The sequence below is a fragment of the Echinops telfairi genome, unplaced genomic scaffold (assembly GCF_000313985.2).
Source record: "Echinops telfairi isolate 266 unplaced genomic scaffold, ASM31398v2 ScPeMD7_1;HRSCAF=3_0, whole genome shotgun sequence".
NCBI lineage: Eukaryota > Metazoa > Chordata > Mammalia > Afrosoricida > Tenrecidae > Echinops > Echinops telfairi.
In genome coordinates this window covers 31276909-31297037 of record NW_022103896.1, presented here as the reverse complement: position 1 = coordinate 31297037, position 20129 = coordinate 31276909, and the positions used below count along the sequence as shown (strand labels likewise).

Here is a 20129-nt window from a genome sequence, read left to right as displayed (position 1 = left end):
CACACACACACACACACACACACACACACACACGTTTCAAAAGCTTTCAGCATCCCTTCTGGTAAATCCATGTGTTTGAACAGAGGCTGAACCTCCCCTCATCTCCAGGGAATTCGTAGTAAGTTGCCGAGTGCCACAGAGCCAGGACGGACCCACAGGGACCCGGTGTCCACCAGAAGGAAGCGCTGTGCAGCCCGCCCCGCCCTCCGGGGGATGGCTCTGTTGGAGTGCATGCTTGTAGCCACCATGTCTGATGGTTGGTGGGTCTCACTGAGGATGGTTGGATGGTTTTTGCTGACCCTCTACTAAGTAGGATGCTCTTCTCCGGGACTCACCCCTCATGAGCACACGGCCCAAGTACACGACGGCAGAGTCTCCCCATCTTCACTTCTAAGGGGCACTCGAGCTGCTTGGATGACTTCCAAGTCAGATTTCTCTTCCGGCAGTTCTTGATGTACTTGGTATTCTTCATCCACCCATGATCCCAATCCACCCATGCTTCTTTGGCTTTCCTATCCAGTGCCGGCATATAGTTGAAAAGACCTCGGTTCCAGGCGAGCACACCTGAGTCCCCACACTGACATCTTGGTTCTCAGCAGATTTTTGCACCTTATTTGCCAAAAACATTATGTGGAAAAGGAGTAGTAGGAAACTATAAAGTACGAGGTTAAACCTTCTCACCAAATTGACCACTGAAAAGTCTCTTCACACAAGTGGAGGAAGGTCAGCTAACAGTCCCCACACAATTAACATTGCAGTATTCCAACTGTCACCTGGCATTGTGGCTTTTTCAGATGTTTCCTCACTTAGTCTATTGTGATACTTAGTCAATGTTGACTCATAGCAGCCGCACAGAAAAACGTAGAACAGCCTTTTGGAGTTTCTGAGTCTTTAAGTCTTCATGGGAACAGACGCTTCCTCCTTCTCCCGTGGGAGAAACCACTGACCTAGCCGTTAGCCACTAAATTCATAAGCCACTATGCCACCAGGGCTCTTCGAGGTCCTTGTGAATTTTTCTTCCAAGTCTCCCATGAGCACTTGCAGTGGGTATGGTCTTGCGTTTCAAAAGCAAATTCAAACTTCTCAATATGCTTTTCCAGTGACGGATGCTGCCTGCCCGGATGTGTATACTCTGATATAAATAGGAAAATAATAAATATACCTCTCTTCAAAAACCCCTCATGTAAATGTGTTCTTCTCTGCAAACTGTCCAACATATAATGGCAGATGATTTCAGCAGTACTTCTGCTGAAAATAGTTCTTCATTATCTTTTCAGAATCCATTTTAAGAAGATGAGTGTCTCACTGCTAATTCACAGCTCTGCTGTGCATCACATCAACTGTGTAACAAGTGACAAAGAAGGGAAGGGGTCTTGAAGAGGCCATTACATCAGGGACCCGATCCAGACACTCAGCAACAGGCAGTTACTGCAGCGGTTCTCCACCTTCCTCCGCCGCCACCCTTTCATGCAGTTGCTCATGTGGTGGGGACCACCACCCCCCAACCATAAAATTATTTTCATTGCGACTTCATCACTGTAATTTTGCTGCTGTTATGAATCGGGCGACCCCTGTGAAAGGGTCATTCGACCCCCTAAAGGGGTCACGACCCACATGTTGAGAACTGCTGAGTTACTGAGTAGTTTATGTCTTTTCATTGGTGGTATAAAATTACCAAATCCTATTGAAGATATTAAAAATTTTAAGTGTGTATTCCCAATTATTAATCATGAATGATATATATTATATGTGTAAAGTATATGCATATGTAAAGTAAGCATTCTAGGTTCCCTGAAGTAAGTGAAAGAAGTAAAGCTGTTTCAATGTAATATGCAGTCAATCACCAACAAAATATATTCAGCTCAAAAATTTCCTTCAAATTTTTTTTTTTGCTAAACCTATGGATAAGAATCAGCTTCATAACTAATCTGCCTAACAAAAGCAATCAAAGAGTTAAGGTACTTATGGAAAACTTCACTTTTCTTCTGAATAAACTTATTTATGCCAACAGTGACTACCAATTTATTAAGCTAAAAGGTGGTGTAATCAGCACATAGCTTAACCCGGCAAATGCACAACTGCTCAACTTCACAGCAGCATGACTCATCGTCAGGATGTCTAACAAATTCAGAGAGCCTGCATTTAAAAAAAATTAACTTTCAGTTCTAATTAAACTACAATAGGAAAAAAATGATTCCTAGCCTGAACATATCCTGCATACATTTTTCAAGAAATAAGTGTTACGATTGAAGCTGCAGTTTGAGAGTTCTATTAAAAGCCACTCACCTACACATTCCATGGTTTCATCTAATGGTGCAAAACCATCTGGACACGCGTCAAAGCAGCGGCCTCGGTGCAAATAGAAGCCTACTTTGCACTTGGTACAAAAGTCTTTGCTAAAACAAGAATCACAGTTTTCTATTCGGCATCCTAAAAAATAAAAAATAAATATTAAATAGAAAATAAAGGAAATTTTCTGTCAAAGAAATTCAGTTGCGTTGCAGATAAACATTTCACCAAATCACGCCATTGGAATTTTAGTGGTTAGAGAAATGCACTTGATGCTATTTTGTTCCCTAACAGCATCTCTTTCTAAATCCTTCTTGCTTCGTCCAACAGTCCACCACATCAACAGTATAAGAGACAGACGGCCGTCGCATGGTCCTAGGCCCAATAAGACCCTCCACAAAGCCTTGCAACCGTCCAAGTGATTAAAATAAAGGATCAAAAGTAAGAAAGGAAATGCCTTCATGACTAACTTCATTGCTGTTGGAATTGAAACCTGATAGGCCCTTCAAAAGACCTACAACGAAAAACACAATGAGAACACTGGAGTCAGTACTCTGAATCAAGATAAAAACTAAGAATTTTGATTTTGAAAAAAATTTTAAATGTGTGGTCTTTCATCTAGGCTCTGGGTCAATGCTGGCATCTACTTTCAGGAGCACTTGACTTGGAGAGGCAGCCTGGGTGATTTTACTGAATGCCAAGGCTTTATGTGCAATTTCACTTAACCATCAGTTATCATCTGACATGGAGAGTAGTATTCCCCATTTGCAGATGAGGAAACTGAGACCAAAATGGATTAGGTTACATAGTTAGCAGGGACCCAATTGGTCCTGAAGATCCAAAGCTGTCTGTCCCCCGAATCTGTTCCCTTTTTTTCTATAACACACTTACTGAATTCTGCAAGGGATAGTTTTTGAAACATAAATACTTAGAAGTTTGTTTGAGTTGTCGCTATATTGTTATCATTTTGTGACCATCTGCAGTTGGTCATTGGTCCCTCTGATACTATGTCTCAGTTATAAAACAGGATTCCACTGTTGGCATAGTAAGTTAGGAGGTGGGCTGGTAACTTCAAAGCCACAAGTTCGAATCCACCACATACTCTAAGGGAAAAAGATGAGTTTTCCTGTTCCCTTATAGATTTGTATTCTGGAAAAACAAAGGGGCCGTTCACTGTCTTGTAGGGCAGCTGGGAATCTAAGTAGACTCAATGCCAAGGACTGTTCTTTGGCTTAAGCACTGATTACAAGAGGACCCACTGACATGAGCAGAACTGATCCTTAGGGTAGTTGAGACTATCGATCTTTGAAAAAGTAGGCAGCCTCGTCTCTTTCCTGCTAAGCAGCTGGTGGGTTTGAGCTGCCAATCTTGTGGATAGAAGTCTAATGATTAACCCACTAGGCCACCTTTTCAAATGATTAAGTTGTAAGTTAACTAGTTTGGGTGGTTTAATGCTAACCCAGAGCTTGGCAGTCTGAACCACCCACTGGATCCACGGGAGGACGACCTGGCATGCTGTTCCTCTGAAAAATGCAGCATCAACCCCCCCTGGGCAATCCTACTCTGTCTCATGGGATCCCTATGAGTTGAGACCAGCAGCACGATAGATCATCTACACACAGGAGCCTACAGTGAGTTAGAAGCATATCTTTTTCCCTTCAATCAAACACAGTACAACGAAATGTGATAAGATGCATTACTGTATAGGCAAGTACTCTACAGTAGCTTCCTTGTTAGATCCGTAGTTTCTGAGTCAGAAATCACTGGCATGTACAGGTGCAAATAAATACACCTGAGAAACACATGGCTTTTTACTCCTTTCAAGAGTACCAGTCTCAGAACCCACAGGGCGCCTTCACCTTGTTCTGTGAGTCAGAAGTGAATTGGTGACAGGGAGTTTGGTTGGGGAGCTGGTCTCTCATGCAGAACACAGAAGAGAAAGTTGGTGGACTGATGAACTGAAAGGTTTGGTTTTCAACAGAGCATATGATATTATGACTTGTGACATATTTAACGAATGGCCATAAAGATCTATAAACCTGAAAGATAACTTTACAGCCTGGCATGTCCCCATTAACAAGACTCTAAAGGCCAGCACTATGTCTAGCACTTGAGTGATTCAGAAAACCTTTGAAATATGCTAGTATCTTTCAATTCTGAGTTTCCAGGAACTGTATGAAGCCCCTAAAGCTCTTGCAAGCCAAGAGATAATAAAGTTTAAAATATTGTCAACATTTGAAATCATTAAATATTACATTTCTCATTGAGAAAATAAACCCAGAAAATAGAATTTAATGACTGAAAACAAGTTTGCAGCAAAGTAGGTTACATTATAAATAATAACTTTCTAAAAACCTATAAAAAAAGAAAATGGAAACTTTTCACCTTTCGATTTTAAGTCTCAGCAGGTTTTTGTATGGTAAATGACCACCATGAAGCAGTTAATTCAGCTCTTAAAAGGTTACCAAATTTACAGTTGGAACATCAACTATGTATGGGTGAAAGTCCGCAGGCATACTGCACTGTTGCTCTTCTGGGGGGAGGGGAATGGCAGGCACAAAAAACACTTTATCACCCCATAAAAGGTTCATTTGTAGTCACAAAGGCTGCAACCTATATTTTAATAAATGACTGGCCTATAGCTGGTCAGTGGTCTCTTAATCATGGTCAAAATACATGACCATTATGTCCACAAATTGTTGGTTTTCTTGCTATATTTTTTTCCCAAAAGCAAGCAACTCTTCCAGTTAGTAGAATTATTTTCCAAGAAATAATGATAAACATTCCCAAGAATAAAACCAAACTAATGGGTAAAGAGAAGAAAGCATTTCTTACTTAAAAGAAAAAGAAAGAAGTACTATTCACTTCATAAATCAGCTGTTATCTATAAGATCCAAGTTCTCTTTAAAACATGGCCTGTACCAATAAGCTTTTTTTGGACAAAAAGTTCCAACAATAAACATTTGGAGTTAATTTCATAAGGTTCTTTATTGTTACCCATAGCTCCCTTTCCTCATCTGACTCTACCGGGCCCTATGAGGGCCCCTAGGCCTTTCTCCAGGCAGAATCACACTAGAAACTTAATTATTTGTTCTAAAAAGTTAAGTAGAACAAAAAATATGATACTGTACATTCAAACTGTGGCATACTTCCACCCATTTAAACAAACAGTGGATTCTAGGCAATGTCTACGATAAAACTCTAAAACCTATTGTTAAGTAAAAAAGACAGGTTGCAGAATATACTTGGCATGGATACATTTGACATGTAGCAATAAAATCATAGGAGAGTGTATGTGGGGGGGGCAGTAGCTCAGAGAAGTTAATTCGGGAAGGAGCTAGCTATATTAAAAATACATACTTCTGAATCACATGAATTGTTAATATATTTATGCACTAAAAGTATACCTACCAAAAAAGTAATTTCAATTTACAGCTGTGACCTAGTTTACCAAAAGGGGGGAGGGGGGTGTTGGGGAGGCGTTAACATTTTAAAGTAAACCATTTTAACTGTAACAGGCAAGAATCACTAAAGAGCATATTATCCCTTTCTAGACTTTATCAGATTGGGATGCATGGAATTTGACTCCTTAATTGATCATGCTGAGCCTCCCGCTACAGAGTCCAAAGGACCCATTCCCTGGACCTTCTCTCTGCCTAGCGTCCTTTGTTTGCACATGACCCATCTGCTTCTCTTGTGCCGTCGGAAAACGGTTCCCAGGCTGACCACCCGGTCTGAGGTTTGTGTGCCCTGGAGGCACCTCAGGAGAAAGGCCTGGCAATTCACTTTGAAAAGAAACAGCCATTTAAACGGCTGTGGGTTTATGTGAATGAGGGTGGGGCAACTTGGAACAGATGGTGAGAATGGGTGCCCAACTCAAAGACTTGTACATGAAGAAATATTCAAATTGGTAGATGCCCTGCTGTGTATATGGGGGGTACCCCCCAAACCCGATGCTCCCTCCCCTTTTATTTTTGATGTTCGGTGGCTAGTGAATTTGGAGTTTGTTTCACTAGGTCAGACTGTTAATCAAGCTTTCTTCTCAGAGGTTCTGAAAAGATTGCATAAAAGTGTGCGACAAAAAAGCCCTGATTTGTAGCAGACAGGGAAGGAGTTTTGCCACCACGACAACTCACCTGCTCACACAGCCACCTCATGGACCAGTTTTTGCCAAAACCCAGCAAGCCTCTCTTGCCCCATGCACCTTACTCACCTGGTTTCACTCTGTGGGATTTGTGGTTTCCACATATGCAGAGGGGCATGAAAGGACAGTGATTTGATGACATAGAAGAGGTGAAGAAAAAAGAAGGGAGGTGCCGTCAGCCACCCAAACAGATGAGCTTGAAAAATAGTTCCAAGAACGGAATCACAGATTTGACAAATGCATTCAGTGTAATGGAGAGTCCTTTGAAGGTGAAGAAGGTTGATTTGACAAATGCATTCAGTGTAATGGAGAGTCCTTTGAAGGTGAAGAAGGTTTTGTAAAACAATTGAAATACATAACTTGGAAAAAATTATGTTGGGGGGGATCCCCCTTATCTTCTCAGCCACAGCAAACCTAATTTAAGTAAATAAGAGGAAACCACGTGGAGCACAGGTCAACTCTGAGACATGTGGTCAGACTCGACATTCACAAGCCCTCTGTTGTTTACTTTCTACTGACACACAGACTCTCCAGCGTGGGGGTGGCAGGGAGGCTATGCTTGATGCCAAGTCAGTAGTTGAGGTTCTGGTGGTCACCTGGTCTCAGTGACACTCGGCACAATATGAAACTAAGGCAGGCAGCAGTCCTGATACTCACTACCAACTGGAATGGAGCAAACTCTCCTGGGCCCCAAGGCTTTTTTTAAAAATTATTTTATTGGGGGCTCGTACAATTCTCATCACAATCCATACATACATCCATTGTGTCAAGCACATATGCACATTTGTTGCCCTCATCATTCTCAAGACATTTGCCTCCTACTCTAGCCCCTAATATCAGTTGCTCATTTTCCCCCTCCCTCCCCACTCCCCCCTCCCTCATGAACCCTTCATAGTTCATCAATTATTATAGTTTTGTCATTTTTTAAGCAAACAACTGCACGAACCACCTAACCGGGGCGTCTCCTTAGGTCCTTCCGCACCTACAAAGCTTTTCTCACCCCCCACAACCCTGCTCAGCCACCTGTTGGGGGGTGAACCCTTCTGGGCTGGAAACATCATGACCGGTAGGGCTTCCTAGCACTAGACCTTCTCCCCCAGACCAGAGCTACTCTCAATAAATGCTTAAGCTCACGAGGCTTACAGAGCTAAGCGTCACACTTTCTCTATGAACTCATTTCTGACCTGAACATGCAGTACATTTATTATAAATACAAAACCCGTACAGAAGGTTTGGAGGCAAATATAGAAATCCTCCTCACCTGAAGGGCACAGCTGGGCTGTTCCCCAGAAATAGCTATTGTGCTAACAGCTTCTTCGGGAAATTCTCTACGTAAGCTCTGTAAATGAATGCATTTAAAAATACCGATAAGGGCACTGTGGCCGATTGTTAAACCTCAGAACGTTTGGTGCTGTGTGAGAAAACAGGTATATCACTATTTATTACACATGGGTCTTTTTCCATTGAATATCTGGGCTCTCGGTCCTGATACAGAAATGTAAGACCCTGGTTTGGCCAACGAGCATGCCTCCAAATTATAGAGCCTCCTCAAAAATGTAATCCACCAGCTGGGGACTGCCAATATTGGTTTAAGTAGAATTACTGTCCAAGGGGAACTGTGTCCAGAATGCAATCTGAGGAGGCTGTCATTTGGCAAGTGGCGCTTACCCCAGGCCAAGAAACAAACAAACAACAAAAAAAACCACACTTGGTACCCTTCTCCGGTTTTCCCACAGCACCCAAAACAGGCGCTATTATGACATTTTTCAAAAACACACTGTAATTCAGCCCAACGGTCCATTCCAGACATTCCCCAGGCACCTAGGACTTGCCAGTGCTGTGCCAGACACTGAGAACATGAGCTTATAAGACCCAGTCCCCGGCCTGGAGGAAGGGAAGCCAAGAATGGGGACCGCGTGGTGCTCAGACAGCACTGCGTTCCCACCTCCGAGGTATCAGAGGCAGGTATGTGCAGAGCGCTCTGGTGCCACAGAACAGGGGGCCCCAATTCAGTTCTGCCATGAAGTTCCCTTCGTCTGTTCACCCTTCACATTCCATTTCGAACACAGCGCGGGACCCCAGTGGGGTTTTAACGCCTGTCCAACTGAATCCTCACACAAATGCCATTGAAAACCCTATTCCTTTCGCACCTACACCTTTCACCTAAGATGGCTTACTGACACGGGTTTTGTAAATATTCCGACGATCAACATTTCAAATCTTAGAGTAACCATGAGTCCAAACACTTGAAAATAGCAGCCATACAAAATAGAGGTGCTAAGGGGTGGCAGAGAGTGTATGCAATGACACTTGGAAGCTCGCCTGAGCAGACCAGGGCAAAGCTGAGCTCTGACGGGGGAGCGGCATTCATAAACAAGCGAAGGAGCCAAGTTACCCATGGAGTGAGGCAGGGCCAATGACGAGTGGCTCCAATGCAGGTGCGTGACCTAGATTCACACGTTGTGGTGAGTCGTGCTACGTCTCATTGCGTTTCCTTTCGGACACAAAAGATACCAGATGCCACCCAGAAAGCTCCTATCACAGGGACCCCAGTGCTTTAGGACAGGAATGGGCACCCTTGTGTCTTCATCAATGGCTGGTTTTCCAGAAGTCAACTGCCAGAGCTTTCTTCCGACGTGTCTCTGGGTGAACTCGAATTACCAACTGTGGTAGTAAGACTATTTTACGTCATCAGCTTGGAGACATGAAAGTGCAAGGCTGGAATCCCACCTGTCAATTCTGGCATAGCCCTATGGTGCTCTCTTGGGAGTGTGCCCTTCCCATGACGAAGACCCTGGGAACCTCCTCTCTCCCTGCCTCCACCTTCCAACCTGCTGGGACTGGGTCACTGACCCCAAGAGTTGCCCAAGCTCTGCCACATTTCCACCGACCTTGGATCCACCGGCCTGTGACCTCCCTGCACTCGGCATCATTGCACATGGCACTGGGACAAACACCCAGCTGCGCTGGTGAAAAAGCAAGCATCCTGCATGCCCACGTCTCAGTCTACAGTCGGGAAAGGTACACAGGCAGGCCAACCATCGAGCCGATTCTGGCTCGCAGGGACCTTATAGAGCACAACAGAAATGCTCCCGAGGGCTTCTGGCGCTCACCTTTCTGCCCCCAGACAGACCGTTAAGTAATCATCTGACTAAAGCCAAGTGCATACGGAGAGATGTGGGCGATAACGAGACTTTTAAGGAAGGTAAACTGCTAAACAGAGGAGGAGAAAGAAGAGATAAAGCAAGCCACTGAGCGGCTCATCGGCCTAGGGGGTTACAGTGACAGGAAAGGAGCTGGGGTGAAGCAAGACTAGAGGCAAACGAGGTGGAAGAGTGGGTGCAAAGCTAAGAGATGTCAAAGATCACACCACTGAGGCCCTTGCCCTTCGAGCCTACCAGCCTTCCAGGGAATCTGTCACATTAAGTGAGCTGGTTTTCTTTGCCTCCCCAGGCAAAGCCAGATGACAAGAACCGTCTCTGGGCTGAAGAGCTCTGCCCAGCCGATCGTCTTTAAAGAATTAAAAGCTTGGAAGCATTGAAAACCCAGCTCTGTTAAGTTCAATTGCGGCGAACTTCTACACACGAGGCAGAGAACGCCTCAGACCCACACAGAGGAATTCACTGATATTACTCCTCAATGCTCAGCATTAAGGGAGATGGCTCACATGCTGGCCTGGCACTGCATGAGGACCTAACTGCTTATTGTCCTTCCATGGCGCTTTACTGTCAATCCAACAGCAAATTTACCATGTGGGGGTCACCCACACCTACTCACCAGCGGGCACTCAGTGGATGCAGATCAGGAGAGGCCCACGTGGGTCAGCGCAGAACTGTGCTCCCAAAGGGTTCAGTGACTGACCTCCCCTTCCCCCCATAAGCAGAGGGCCGGGACTTCCTCCTGGGGGGCTCTCATCCCCAGTTTCCCCATCAGTGACTGCCCACAATAAGCATCTGCACTACCCAGGGAGCTCCCGACACCCTCAAGTGGGCAGTCAGGTCTTCAGATGGCAGCGGCCAGGATCAAAACGCATCAAACTGACTCCCGGATATCCCTAGCGGTTTCTTTGCTTATTGTGTGTTAAAAGTTGAACAGACTAAAGGAACAGATCGTTCCAAAGGACATTGGAAATTGGACATTCAGCAATTTTTCACATGGAGAGGCCTGGACCGTGCAACTTAATATGAGGTTTCTCAAAATTGTTTAAATGCTCTTAGGTTTCGCTAACAATTTCAAATATTGCTGTTTAGCATTCTTTTTAAAAATGTTTTCAATGACTTATAAATGTCTCTAAATAAAGTTTTACTTTATCCAAATCATGCATTCCTAATGTGTACCGCTACAGTCACCTCATTAGAGTACACTGGCGAGAACTGTCCTAAAAGCTAAAGTTACATTTTCTCGTAATATGATCTAGTTACACTCAGATCATTCGATGCTTCATTATATTCCAACAATGAAAAAGGTCAGATTCGGAAGTTTCAGGACTTCATGTTCCATACTTTCAATCGAACTGTTTAGAGTGATGATGAAATAAAAAGCCAGTTACCAAGTTCACAGAAGATTGGGTGAACAAATTCAAAATCAAGTCTGCCTTCAGAGTCCAGGGCTGTGAATAGCCTTGTTATCAGAGAGCATAGGAAAGTCCATGATAGCAGAGGGTAGATCAAACACCTTATCGTTTGATCTCACTCTTAGCCCATTTTAGAGCTGTTTCCATTTTAATATATTCTGCTTTCTTTCCTATTGAGGTTTTCCGGTTTTCTGTTGTCATTGTTGTTAGGGTTTTGTTGTATGGTGGTGGTGGTCTGGTTTGGTTTTGTATGACTTTCTATATACGGAATCCAGGATAGGTAAATCTAAAGAAACAACCCTGGATTAATAATCACCTAAGGGCATGGGAGGGGAGGCTGGGGGAATGGGGAGCGAATAACAATGAGCAAGAGCAAGAAGAACATGTTCTAAAATTGACTGTGCTGATGACTGTATAACTCTTCATAATATGACTGAACTACTGAATTGTATAATCTTTGAACTATATGCCAATAAAACTATTAAAAAGAAGATTGCCTTCACTCGATAGGAGAGCTAGTATATCATGAAATATCAGCACAGAAAATGTGGAACAGGACAAGAATCTTAGAGTGGAATAAGAGCCATACGGAGAACAGTTGCCGCTCAACTAGCACGTGGGTAGTGGGTCTAGACTGGCATCTTGGCTCCCTTACTAATTATGGGATTGTGGAGAAACCAGTTAGGTTCTCTTTCCAGCAGGGCCCTCAATCCTAAATGGAAGGCAGCATCCGTACCTATTTCGTAAGACTGTCTGGAGGAGTTTGTGACTTACGGAACGCATCTCCTGTGTAGGAAGTGACCAAAAAATATGAACTATTATGAGTACCTAAGTCTACTAACTGCACCTAAGACAGGAGCAAGAAATAGCATCTGTGATGGAAGATGGGAACAGCAGGCTGTATGGAGAGAAATATTTTCTGATACCATGTTCTGTGGCTCTACCTTGGGTCACAATCACCACCATCGAGTCCCCTGCCGACTCACTGTGACCCTATAGGACAAGGTAGAACTGCCCCCTGTGAGTTTGAGTTTCTCAGACTGTGCCTCTTCACGGGAGTAGAAAGCCTTGCCTTTCTCCCGGAGGTCACACAGCTAAAGAAATGGAGGACAATCATTTGTTGAGCATTTGCATGGAAAATTAAATTAAATGCCTGTACCACTAAGAGTCAGGAGTTAGGAAAATTGAGAGCTGAGGGTCATTTTAACCCTGAGGAGTAGCACATCTTTTCTGAGCTCTACTCCCCTCTTCACCGGCAGACTACAAGGGAAAATATTCAATTTATCTTTATTACAGGGTTGCTCAGTTCAACAAGTCAGAGATGAGAACAAAAAGAGAGAGCAAAGGTATGACAAAAATCCCATCACTGCTATGTCCAAATAAATTTATCCTTCACCAGTTTGACTGCAACATCCCTTTCTGAGAGCAATGAAGGAATTCAATTTAAAAGGCACACAAAACAGCCTGTAACAACAGCTACTAGGACTTTGAATGCAAAGATGGTAACATCCTGATCTCAGCCACAATGTTAATATTCAAATTTCAGGAAGTTAGGAATAGTTAGGAAGACTGGACTCCAATCATATATTCACATATTATGTTTCACATTGTTATAAGTTCTACCTTATATCCTTCATCACAACCCCTAAGGAAATATATGCAGGCAATTGGCTTTCTATTTTCTTAAATGTATTATTAATTGGGAGTTAACACATATATCATATCGTTCCATAGTTCAATGTCAAGCAGAATTGTATAATTGCTGCCACAATCCATTTCCAAATATTCTTTTTCTTCCTAGGCTCCTTGACATCATCTCCCTTTCACCTCCAACCACCACCGTATACCTCTCAACTCCCAAAGCCCTTATTCTACTTGTCCCTTGTGGACACTACTTTCTTTCTTTACTCATTTTAACTTAAAGTGTTGCAGTCGTTCATTTGAAAACATCCGGAAGTCAAAGGTGGGAAAGGCGTGGCGGGGCATTGTGCTGTAATAGTGGAAGGTTTATATTGTGTCCTGCCCACACACCTACACCAAACATCGAGGTTTCTATTAAAAAATGTTATCATCTGTTTAGAAATAAACTTTAAACTGTTGGTTTCATCTCTCCTATATGCACACGATGAGCACTTAAAACCATGCTGCCACCCAAGTGGAACTACAATTTGGACACATCCGCAGGGGATGTGAGGTGTGTTCCATCCCAGAGGGGTGAGATAAGGGTGACTGTTTCAAAATAAAGCAGAAAGAGCTCTTTTATAAGCAATGAAAAGAGTAAAAACAAAATTATTAAAAATTATAAACCAATTTAATATCTCCTATCAGATTTTAAATTCCTGCCAGCAGCGTATCCCCCTCGTCTTGGTTACTCTTTGTGCTTTTCCTTTTTGGGTAACGTGTCCCCTTTTTCATATGAATGTGGAACCAATGTGGCTTCGTGGACTTCAGCACTGAATCCCAGTTGGACTTCTCAAGAGGCTGGAAAATGCAGGTCTGGCCACCCCACCAAGTGGGAACGCGCATGCAAGCTAACAACTGCTTTGCCATCCCCTCTGAGCCTCATCCAAAGGAAATGGCAAGCATTTCTGAGTCTGTTCACAGCTGCTACATCAGCTGGAACGAGGGTCAGCAGACTTTCCCAGGAGAGCGCCAGGTATTTCAGACTTTGTGAGTGCATGGCCCCTGTCTGAACTATTCAACACTGGTCTGTGTGACAGTGACAGATAATAGTCAAATGACGGCCAATAGCTGTTTTCTCATAAAAGCGTATGGATAATTCAAATTTAAATTTAATATCCTTTTTATGCATCATGAAATACTGTCTCCTTTAGATTTTCTACAAACCACTTAAAAAAAATCTAGATGTTTTTCTTAGCTCCATGGCCCAAGCGAAAGGTGGCGGGAGGCTGGCTTTTGGGCCGAGGGCTACACTTTGGTGGCTCTTGGGCTAGAAAATGACTAAAATCCCTGGTGGACCTTGAGGGGAAAGGGAAAAAAGGAGACTTTTTTTAAGTATCTAATGGTAACGTTTACGTTCCAGGAGGCGTTGTGATGCCTTACATACGCCATCTGGCGATGTGTATAAGACACATAATCAAGCAAGAACAGTAATGCTGGCATTTAATCTCCCCACCTAGAAACCCTTTCCCCACACATTTTTATAATATACTGGTAATTCACGGGGAAAAACCTTTTGAATACTTGTCAACGGATCAACAGTCCCTTATATTTTAATAAGCTTTTAATTTCTTGATTGCTATGCCCATTGACTCATGAATTATGAGTTAGGTGGGAAGAAAGGCCGGAGAGAGAGTAACTTTGCAATGACCCATTTTGGGTAAAACAGGCATAGTTTCAGGCTTTCTTATGATCTGATAAGACGGTGGTGTTGGCAGTTTACTGGCAAAGCTCTCGCCTTCCCTACATTAGACACAGATTCAACTGTAGACCCCGGGTTCCATCCAGCCGTCAGCGGAGGTCTTCATGTTGCCGTGACGGTGAGCAGGTTTAGCAGCGCTTCCAGACTGACCAGGAAGCGTGGCCTGTAAGATCTACTGCTGAAAAGTCAGCTTCTGAAAGCCCCCAGGATCACAGCATTCTGACTGTGCTCCACAAGGGCTACCCTCCGTCAGAGGCCAAGCGGACCCCGGCTAAGAACAGCAGCGGCAGCACGGTCTGAGGTATTCATCTGGCTCTGTTTGGGAAGGGGACTTTATCATACCAGTCAACCCACTTTGCTACCTAAAAGAAGATATAGCCTCCGCTATGCCATTTAGCTTCAGATCCTGGGGCTGGCCGATAAACTTCTTCAAACTTCTATTACCTGATCTCTATATGGAGCTCTCAACTCAGGGTCATACATGAAAACATTTTGAAACTGAAATACATGCATGACTTGCACAAAAGAAATCAGAGCGCAAGGTTGTATCAGCCTTTATAACAGAATGCTGACAAACGAGACTTTGCTGAAGTAAAAGGCACACTCCAGAGACCTACCAAATCCTCGAGAATCTTAAATGTAAGCTTGAAACCAAAGGGCCTCTATTAACTAGCAGGACAGCCTTTCTACACGCGATTAGCTATTAATAGTTTAAAAATAAAATTTCGAGCGCAGTGATCATTTCATATCCATCTTTTCCATCAAGGAAAAACTATGCTGGCTCTTAGGATATCTACTTGATATAATTTGTCGTCTAGCTCAAATAAGGTGAAAGAATGCCCTTGATGTTTTCCACAGAAGATTATGTAATACTATGAAAAGCATGTCGAGCACGAGAGGCAGGCAGTTCCTGCACCATTACTGAGGACAGCACTAAATACCAACGGGCCAGACTGTGACCATGACTGACGTTACCACCACCCCCAGAACTGACCGATGGCTGAATCTTGCGTTCTTTAGCCATATTGGTACCACAGGTCTCAATGATGAAACTAGAGTCAGGCTGCGACATCTAAACAACCTCTTTTGTGATCTTTTGAAAACATTTCCCCTCCTTAAAAAGCCTCCCCTGACTCACCTTCACTTCCAGAGTCAAATTAGCTTTCTCGTTAGACAAACTCAGCTTCCTCTCTAACCTCATCTCCATGAGCATATCCCACTCTTACTGCTGCATGCTGCTGAGTCCATTCTGATTCACTGTGAGCCTACAGGACAGGGTAGAACTGCCCCATAGGGTTTCCTCAGCTGTACTCTTTAAGGGAGCTCGGTAGAACCCTGGATCTAAAGCATGAGGGAAAAAGAGCATGCCTTGCTCTATTCTGTCTTCTTCACAGTACCTAGCATGGGTTCCTGATGTGCCAGACGATAATAGATGTAGCCGATGAATGATTACTAAATCTATTAAATGTCCTTCCGTTGAGAACAGACCCTGTAACAGAGTCTACTTTATATGATTTAATGTATTAGTATGCTTTTCTACCACTGCCACCTTGGATTATAAAGAGCCCCATATCCAAATCAGGCACCAATTGACCACATCCTCCAGAAGGGGAGGAGTTGGAACCCACCAGCTTGTGTAAGTAAGACAGGGCAGCTGCTGCCACAGAGACGGAGAGAATTACAAATCCTATAGGTCCGTCCTCCTCTGTCTGACAGGGTTAAGTCAAAACTGACTTGACAAGAGGAGGTGTTTCTTACATATGAAGATTAGGCCTCAATTTGTGTCAGTCTCCATAAGCTTTAAATGTAAATTAGCTAGTAGTGAGATGGTATGGAAAATTAGATTACTGGAAAAAACTATATTTAAAATACAAGTATATTTACATATGTGATAGAAAAAATATACTGATGATAGGTAGGACTGCACAGCTAATTACTTGTCATCAATAAGTTGTAAACTTTTTAAAAGTTAAGTTATATTATGGCAAAAGTTGTGTAACGTATACATTTATAATACCAACGAGTGGCTTCTGAAGCTGATTTTGTACAGCCAGTAAGATCGTGGGTTTGACATCTTGGTTTGGAAAGTGAGGATTATGGTTTCGTGGGACATCTCAGTGAACAGGTAGATAATCCTGTTTAGTACTTCTGTTCTACCTTCTAGTTCCCTGTGCCGTGCTTGGTCCCGGAGCCTTACAAGCACTCATCCAAGGCATAGCCAGGGTCTCTTTACTTGGGACAACAAGGAGGAAGAGTTGGGAACAGGAGGTTGATAGGGAATGTGTGGCCAATTGCCTCCACAAACAACCACTCCTGTGCTGTGAGATCAGAAGAACTGTGTGGTGCCTGGATACTATTACTGAGCATTTTGATTCAAAATTCCATAGAATAGGCCTGATCAAAAGGTAGAAAATGCAGAAGACAATTTCAAATTATTCGTATAGACTCCAGATTTTCTGGAGTCCTGGGGTCTGATGAACTAAGCCTTGAGATAATTTTTAAATCCTAAAAAAAAAAAAAAAAATCCCCTAAGTCTCCTGAATAGCAAACAATAGCTTTACTTCATTAAGAAATAAAATGCCTGCTTGGAGCATTATGCTCTTCTAAGAACTAAATAAAGGGGACCAGATTGACCACAGCAATTTGAGAGGTTCAATGGGCCCTTCGGGAGGCAGTGAGTTGATACTCGTGAGAGGAACATCTCAGAAGAGGAGGAGCACAGACGCGCAGCTGGAAAAATATAATCAGTCAACAAACCGCACGTGTAGAAATGGGCTTGGTGTATTTTTTACTGTGTATATTCTCAATAAAATTAAAATATGTATATAGGGAGTCACATGCCTACCAATTTTTAGAAACTACCAATAGTAACAATTATTATTTTACTATGATGTTTTTATATAGACTTCTGAGAGCTATTAGAAGTACCCCAAACCAATAAATTGATTCCAGCTGGTGGGGAGCCCCCAGATACGGTCCCGGAGCGGATTGTGCAGTCACCTAAGGTAGCAGAGCTACTGGCGGTCGGCACTAAAATAGGGGCATCCAGCGCAATTTTAAAGGTGTGTGATTTGCCACAGAAGAACTTCTCCTTTTAGAAGGGCAAGTTTTGTGTCTTGAAATCCTTACTGGGGTTTGAAAAACATGATCGACCTTTCATTTAAGAAAAAATCGTGAAAGACAGTTTCATCTGTAAGTACGTAGCTAGACTAGTTTTGTCAACATCTTCGTTTCTTTTTTCAAGGAGCCGTACGGTGAAAGGAATATTCCAATAGAATCAATATTCTCAGACATCATATCTACTGTGCTATTGCCTGGTGTGTTTTAGGAAAATACTTCCCTCGTGGTGTGTGGAGGGAGAGAGGGAAAGGGAGAAGAAGAAGAAATCCTTCAATTAAGTCTCTCAGATCTATGAGTATACATGTTCATTAGGACAACCCCTTCATCCCTCTCAGAGTCATTGCCAGCTTGTCAACAGACACCGGTATATGCACCAGAGGGAATAGTTCTTAATGGAATAAGCATCTTCTCCTTCAAGATCAACTTGAAATATATTGCTCTTATTTGCTTTCCCAGGTCCAATGCAATACACTGCTACTTCTCCTTATCAGAACCCAGTCTATAGAAAGAGCAATGAGGCATATTCTAACCCATTGCTCATTCCATCCACGGTCACTGTTAGGTGCCACCAAGTGGGCTCTGACTCATAGCAGGCCTATCTACCACAGAATGCACCATCCTCACAATTATTCTTATATCAGCCCATTGCTCCCGCTGCTGTGCCAAGCCATCTTGTTGAGGGTCTTCCTCTTTATTGCTGCCTCTCTACTTTACCAAGCATGATGTCCTCTATCGGAGACTGGTCTCTTCTGATAACATGTCCAAAGTAATGAAGTCTCACTACATAGGGCTTCTGAGACTATAAATTTTACAAAGGAAGTTTGTTTGTTTTTTAATATCAGAGATGAATTGTCCACGCGTCTTCACTAAAGGCACTGAAAAGGCTTGCCCACGATCAACAGTGGGATGGCTGGGGGACGCTGCTCTGTCACCGCCTCTGCACACATGAGACTCATGGAGCATCTCCGCCTCCAGAAACGAGTGCCATTGCCTTTACATCATTGTACAGCACAGATAAGTTAAATAGGAATGTTAACTAAAGCAAGGATACTTTCAAATTACTGGTGACTTATTTTACAAATGTATAAAGTAATCCCATTAGAACAAAACTGAAAATCATTCCGGCCAAAAATGTGGGTTGTCACCGGTCAGACCCACATCCCACATCAACTCCACTATGCACTATTTGATGGCTTCCTACAGCTATTTAACTTTTCTAGGTTTCTGTTTAAGGATCCCTGTTGACAGAGTGGTTCCTCATTGGCCTGCAACCCGGAAGGTCAGCAGTTTGAAACCATCAGTCAATCTGAGGGAGAAAGAGAGAGCTTTCTACTCCTGTAAAGAGTTACAGTGTCAAAATCGCACAGGGGCGGTTGTACCCTGATCGATAGGCTTGTTATGAATCAGAATTGACTTGATGGCAGTGAGGATGTTGTTTGTTTGTTTTAGGTCTCAGTTTACTTACCTCTAATAATCATGTAGCTACTTGGCAAAGCTGTTGAAAGGATGAAGCAGAATAAAAAGAGCAAAATATGTGTCCACTATGAACAGTAAATGGCCCGATGCCTGACATAAAGGAGCAGCTAGCATCACTGAGCCCTGCTTATTGGCCACCTGGGACAATCCATTTTACTATTAGGTATTGAGCATTCATGACACGTCAAGTCCATGACTGACTGACTGACCTCCATCACTTACACCGTGGCCCACCAGAGACCAACCTTTAGCATTCAATCTCGACAGTTAAAATCAACATTAGAAAAACGCCGTGTTCTATCCCCGAGTCACTGGTGCATTCGGATATCTTGCACAGGTGGGTTTTCCTCCGAAGAAAGCACAGGAATCCAGATATGCCGGCTGTGAAGGGATCTCCATCTGATAAGGGGATGGCCCTGCTCGCAACAGTCTTCGCACTCAGCTGCTAAACCAAAGGCTGGCAGTTGAATCCCCAGGTCGCTCGACTGGAGAAAACTGCCGAGGTTTGCTTCTGGACCCGGTGAGGCAGTTCTCTTCTGTCTGACAGAATCGCTATCGCGTTGGAATTGACAGGATGGCAGTGGAGCGCCGGGTGATCCTTAGAGTTCTAAGGTTATCCTTACCAAGCGAAGGGGAAGTCCTGGACTGCTAAGTGCAAGGTAAGCAGCGCCAATCCACATGCCGACCCCCAAGAGAAAGCTGAGCCTGTCTGCGCCTATAAAGATTTACAGCCCCAGGACCCCTATGGGCTCAGTATGAATCAGAATCTACTCAAACAGGCATTCCGTTTTCAGAGTTTTTTTGGTTTGGGGTTAACAAGTTATGGCTAGGGTACTAACTGGCTGCTGATGGTACAATGGTTAAGCCCTTAGCTGATAACCAAATGGGCACGCTTGGAACCAACTGGTGGCTTCATGGTAAAGGCCAGTCAATCTGCTATTGTAAAGATTATACTGCTACGGTCAGTTCTGCTCTGTCGCTTGGGGTCACTATGAGCCGGAATTGACTCGGCGACAACAGCAGCAGCACTTACATAATGATATAAAACCACTTCAGGGCAGTGAGCTTTCTAGATGAGTCACTCAGGGTGAAGTATAGCATCGATGAAACACACAACTTTCCTCTAGTTCTTAAATGCTTCCCCC

At 43.4% G+C, this 20129-nt stretch overlaps 1 protein-coding gene across 2 annotated transcripts in view; it reads right to left on the bottom strand.

Moving 5' to 3' along the window:
- RSPO2 (R-spondin 2) overlaps positions 1-20129 on the bottom strand; it is a 166549-nt gene that overhangs the window by 65430 nt on the left and 80990 nt on the right. For both annotated transcript variants that reach the window (XM_004697433.2, XM_045287528.1), the window contains one exon: positions 2287-2430. In XM_004697433.2, coding sequence (XP_004697490.1) covers positions 2287-2430 — 144 coding nt within the window. The remainder of the gene's footprint in view (positions 1-2286; positions 2431-20129) is intronic.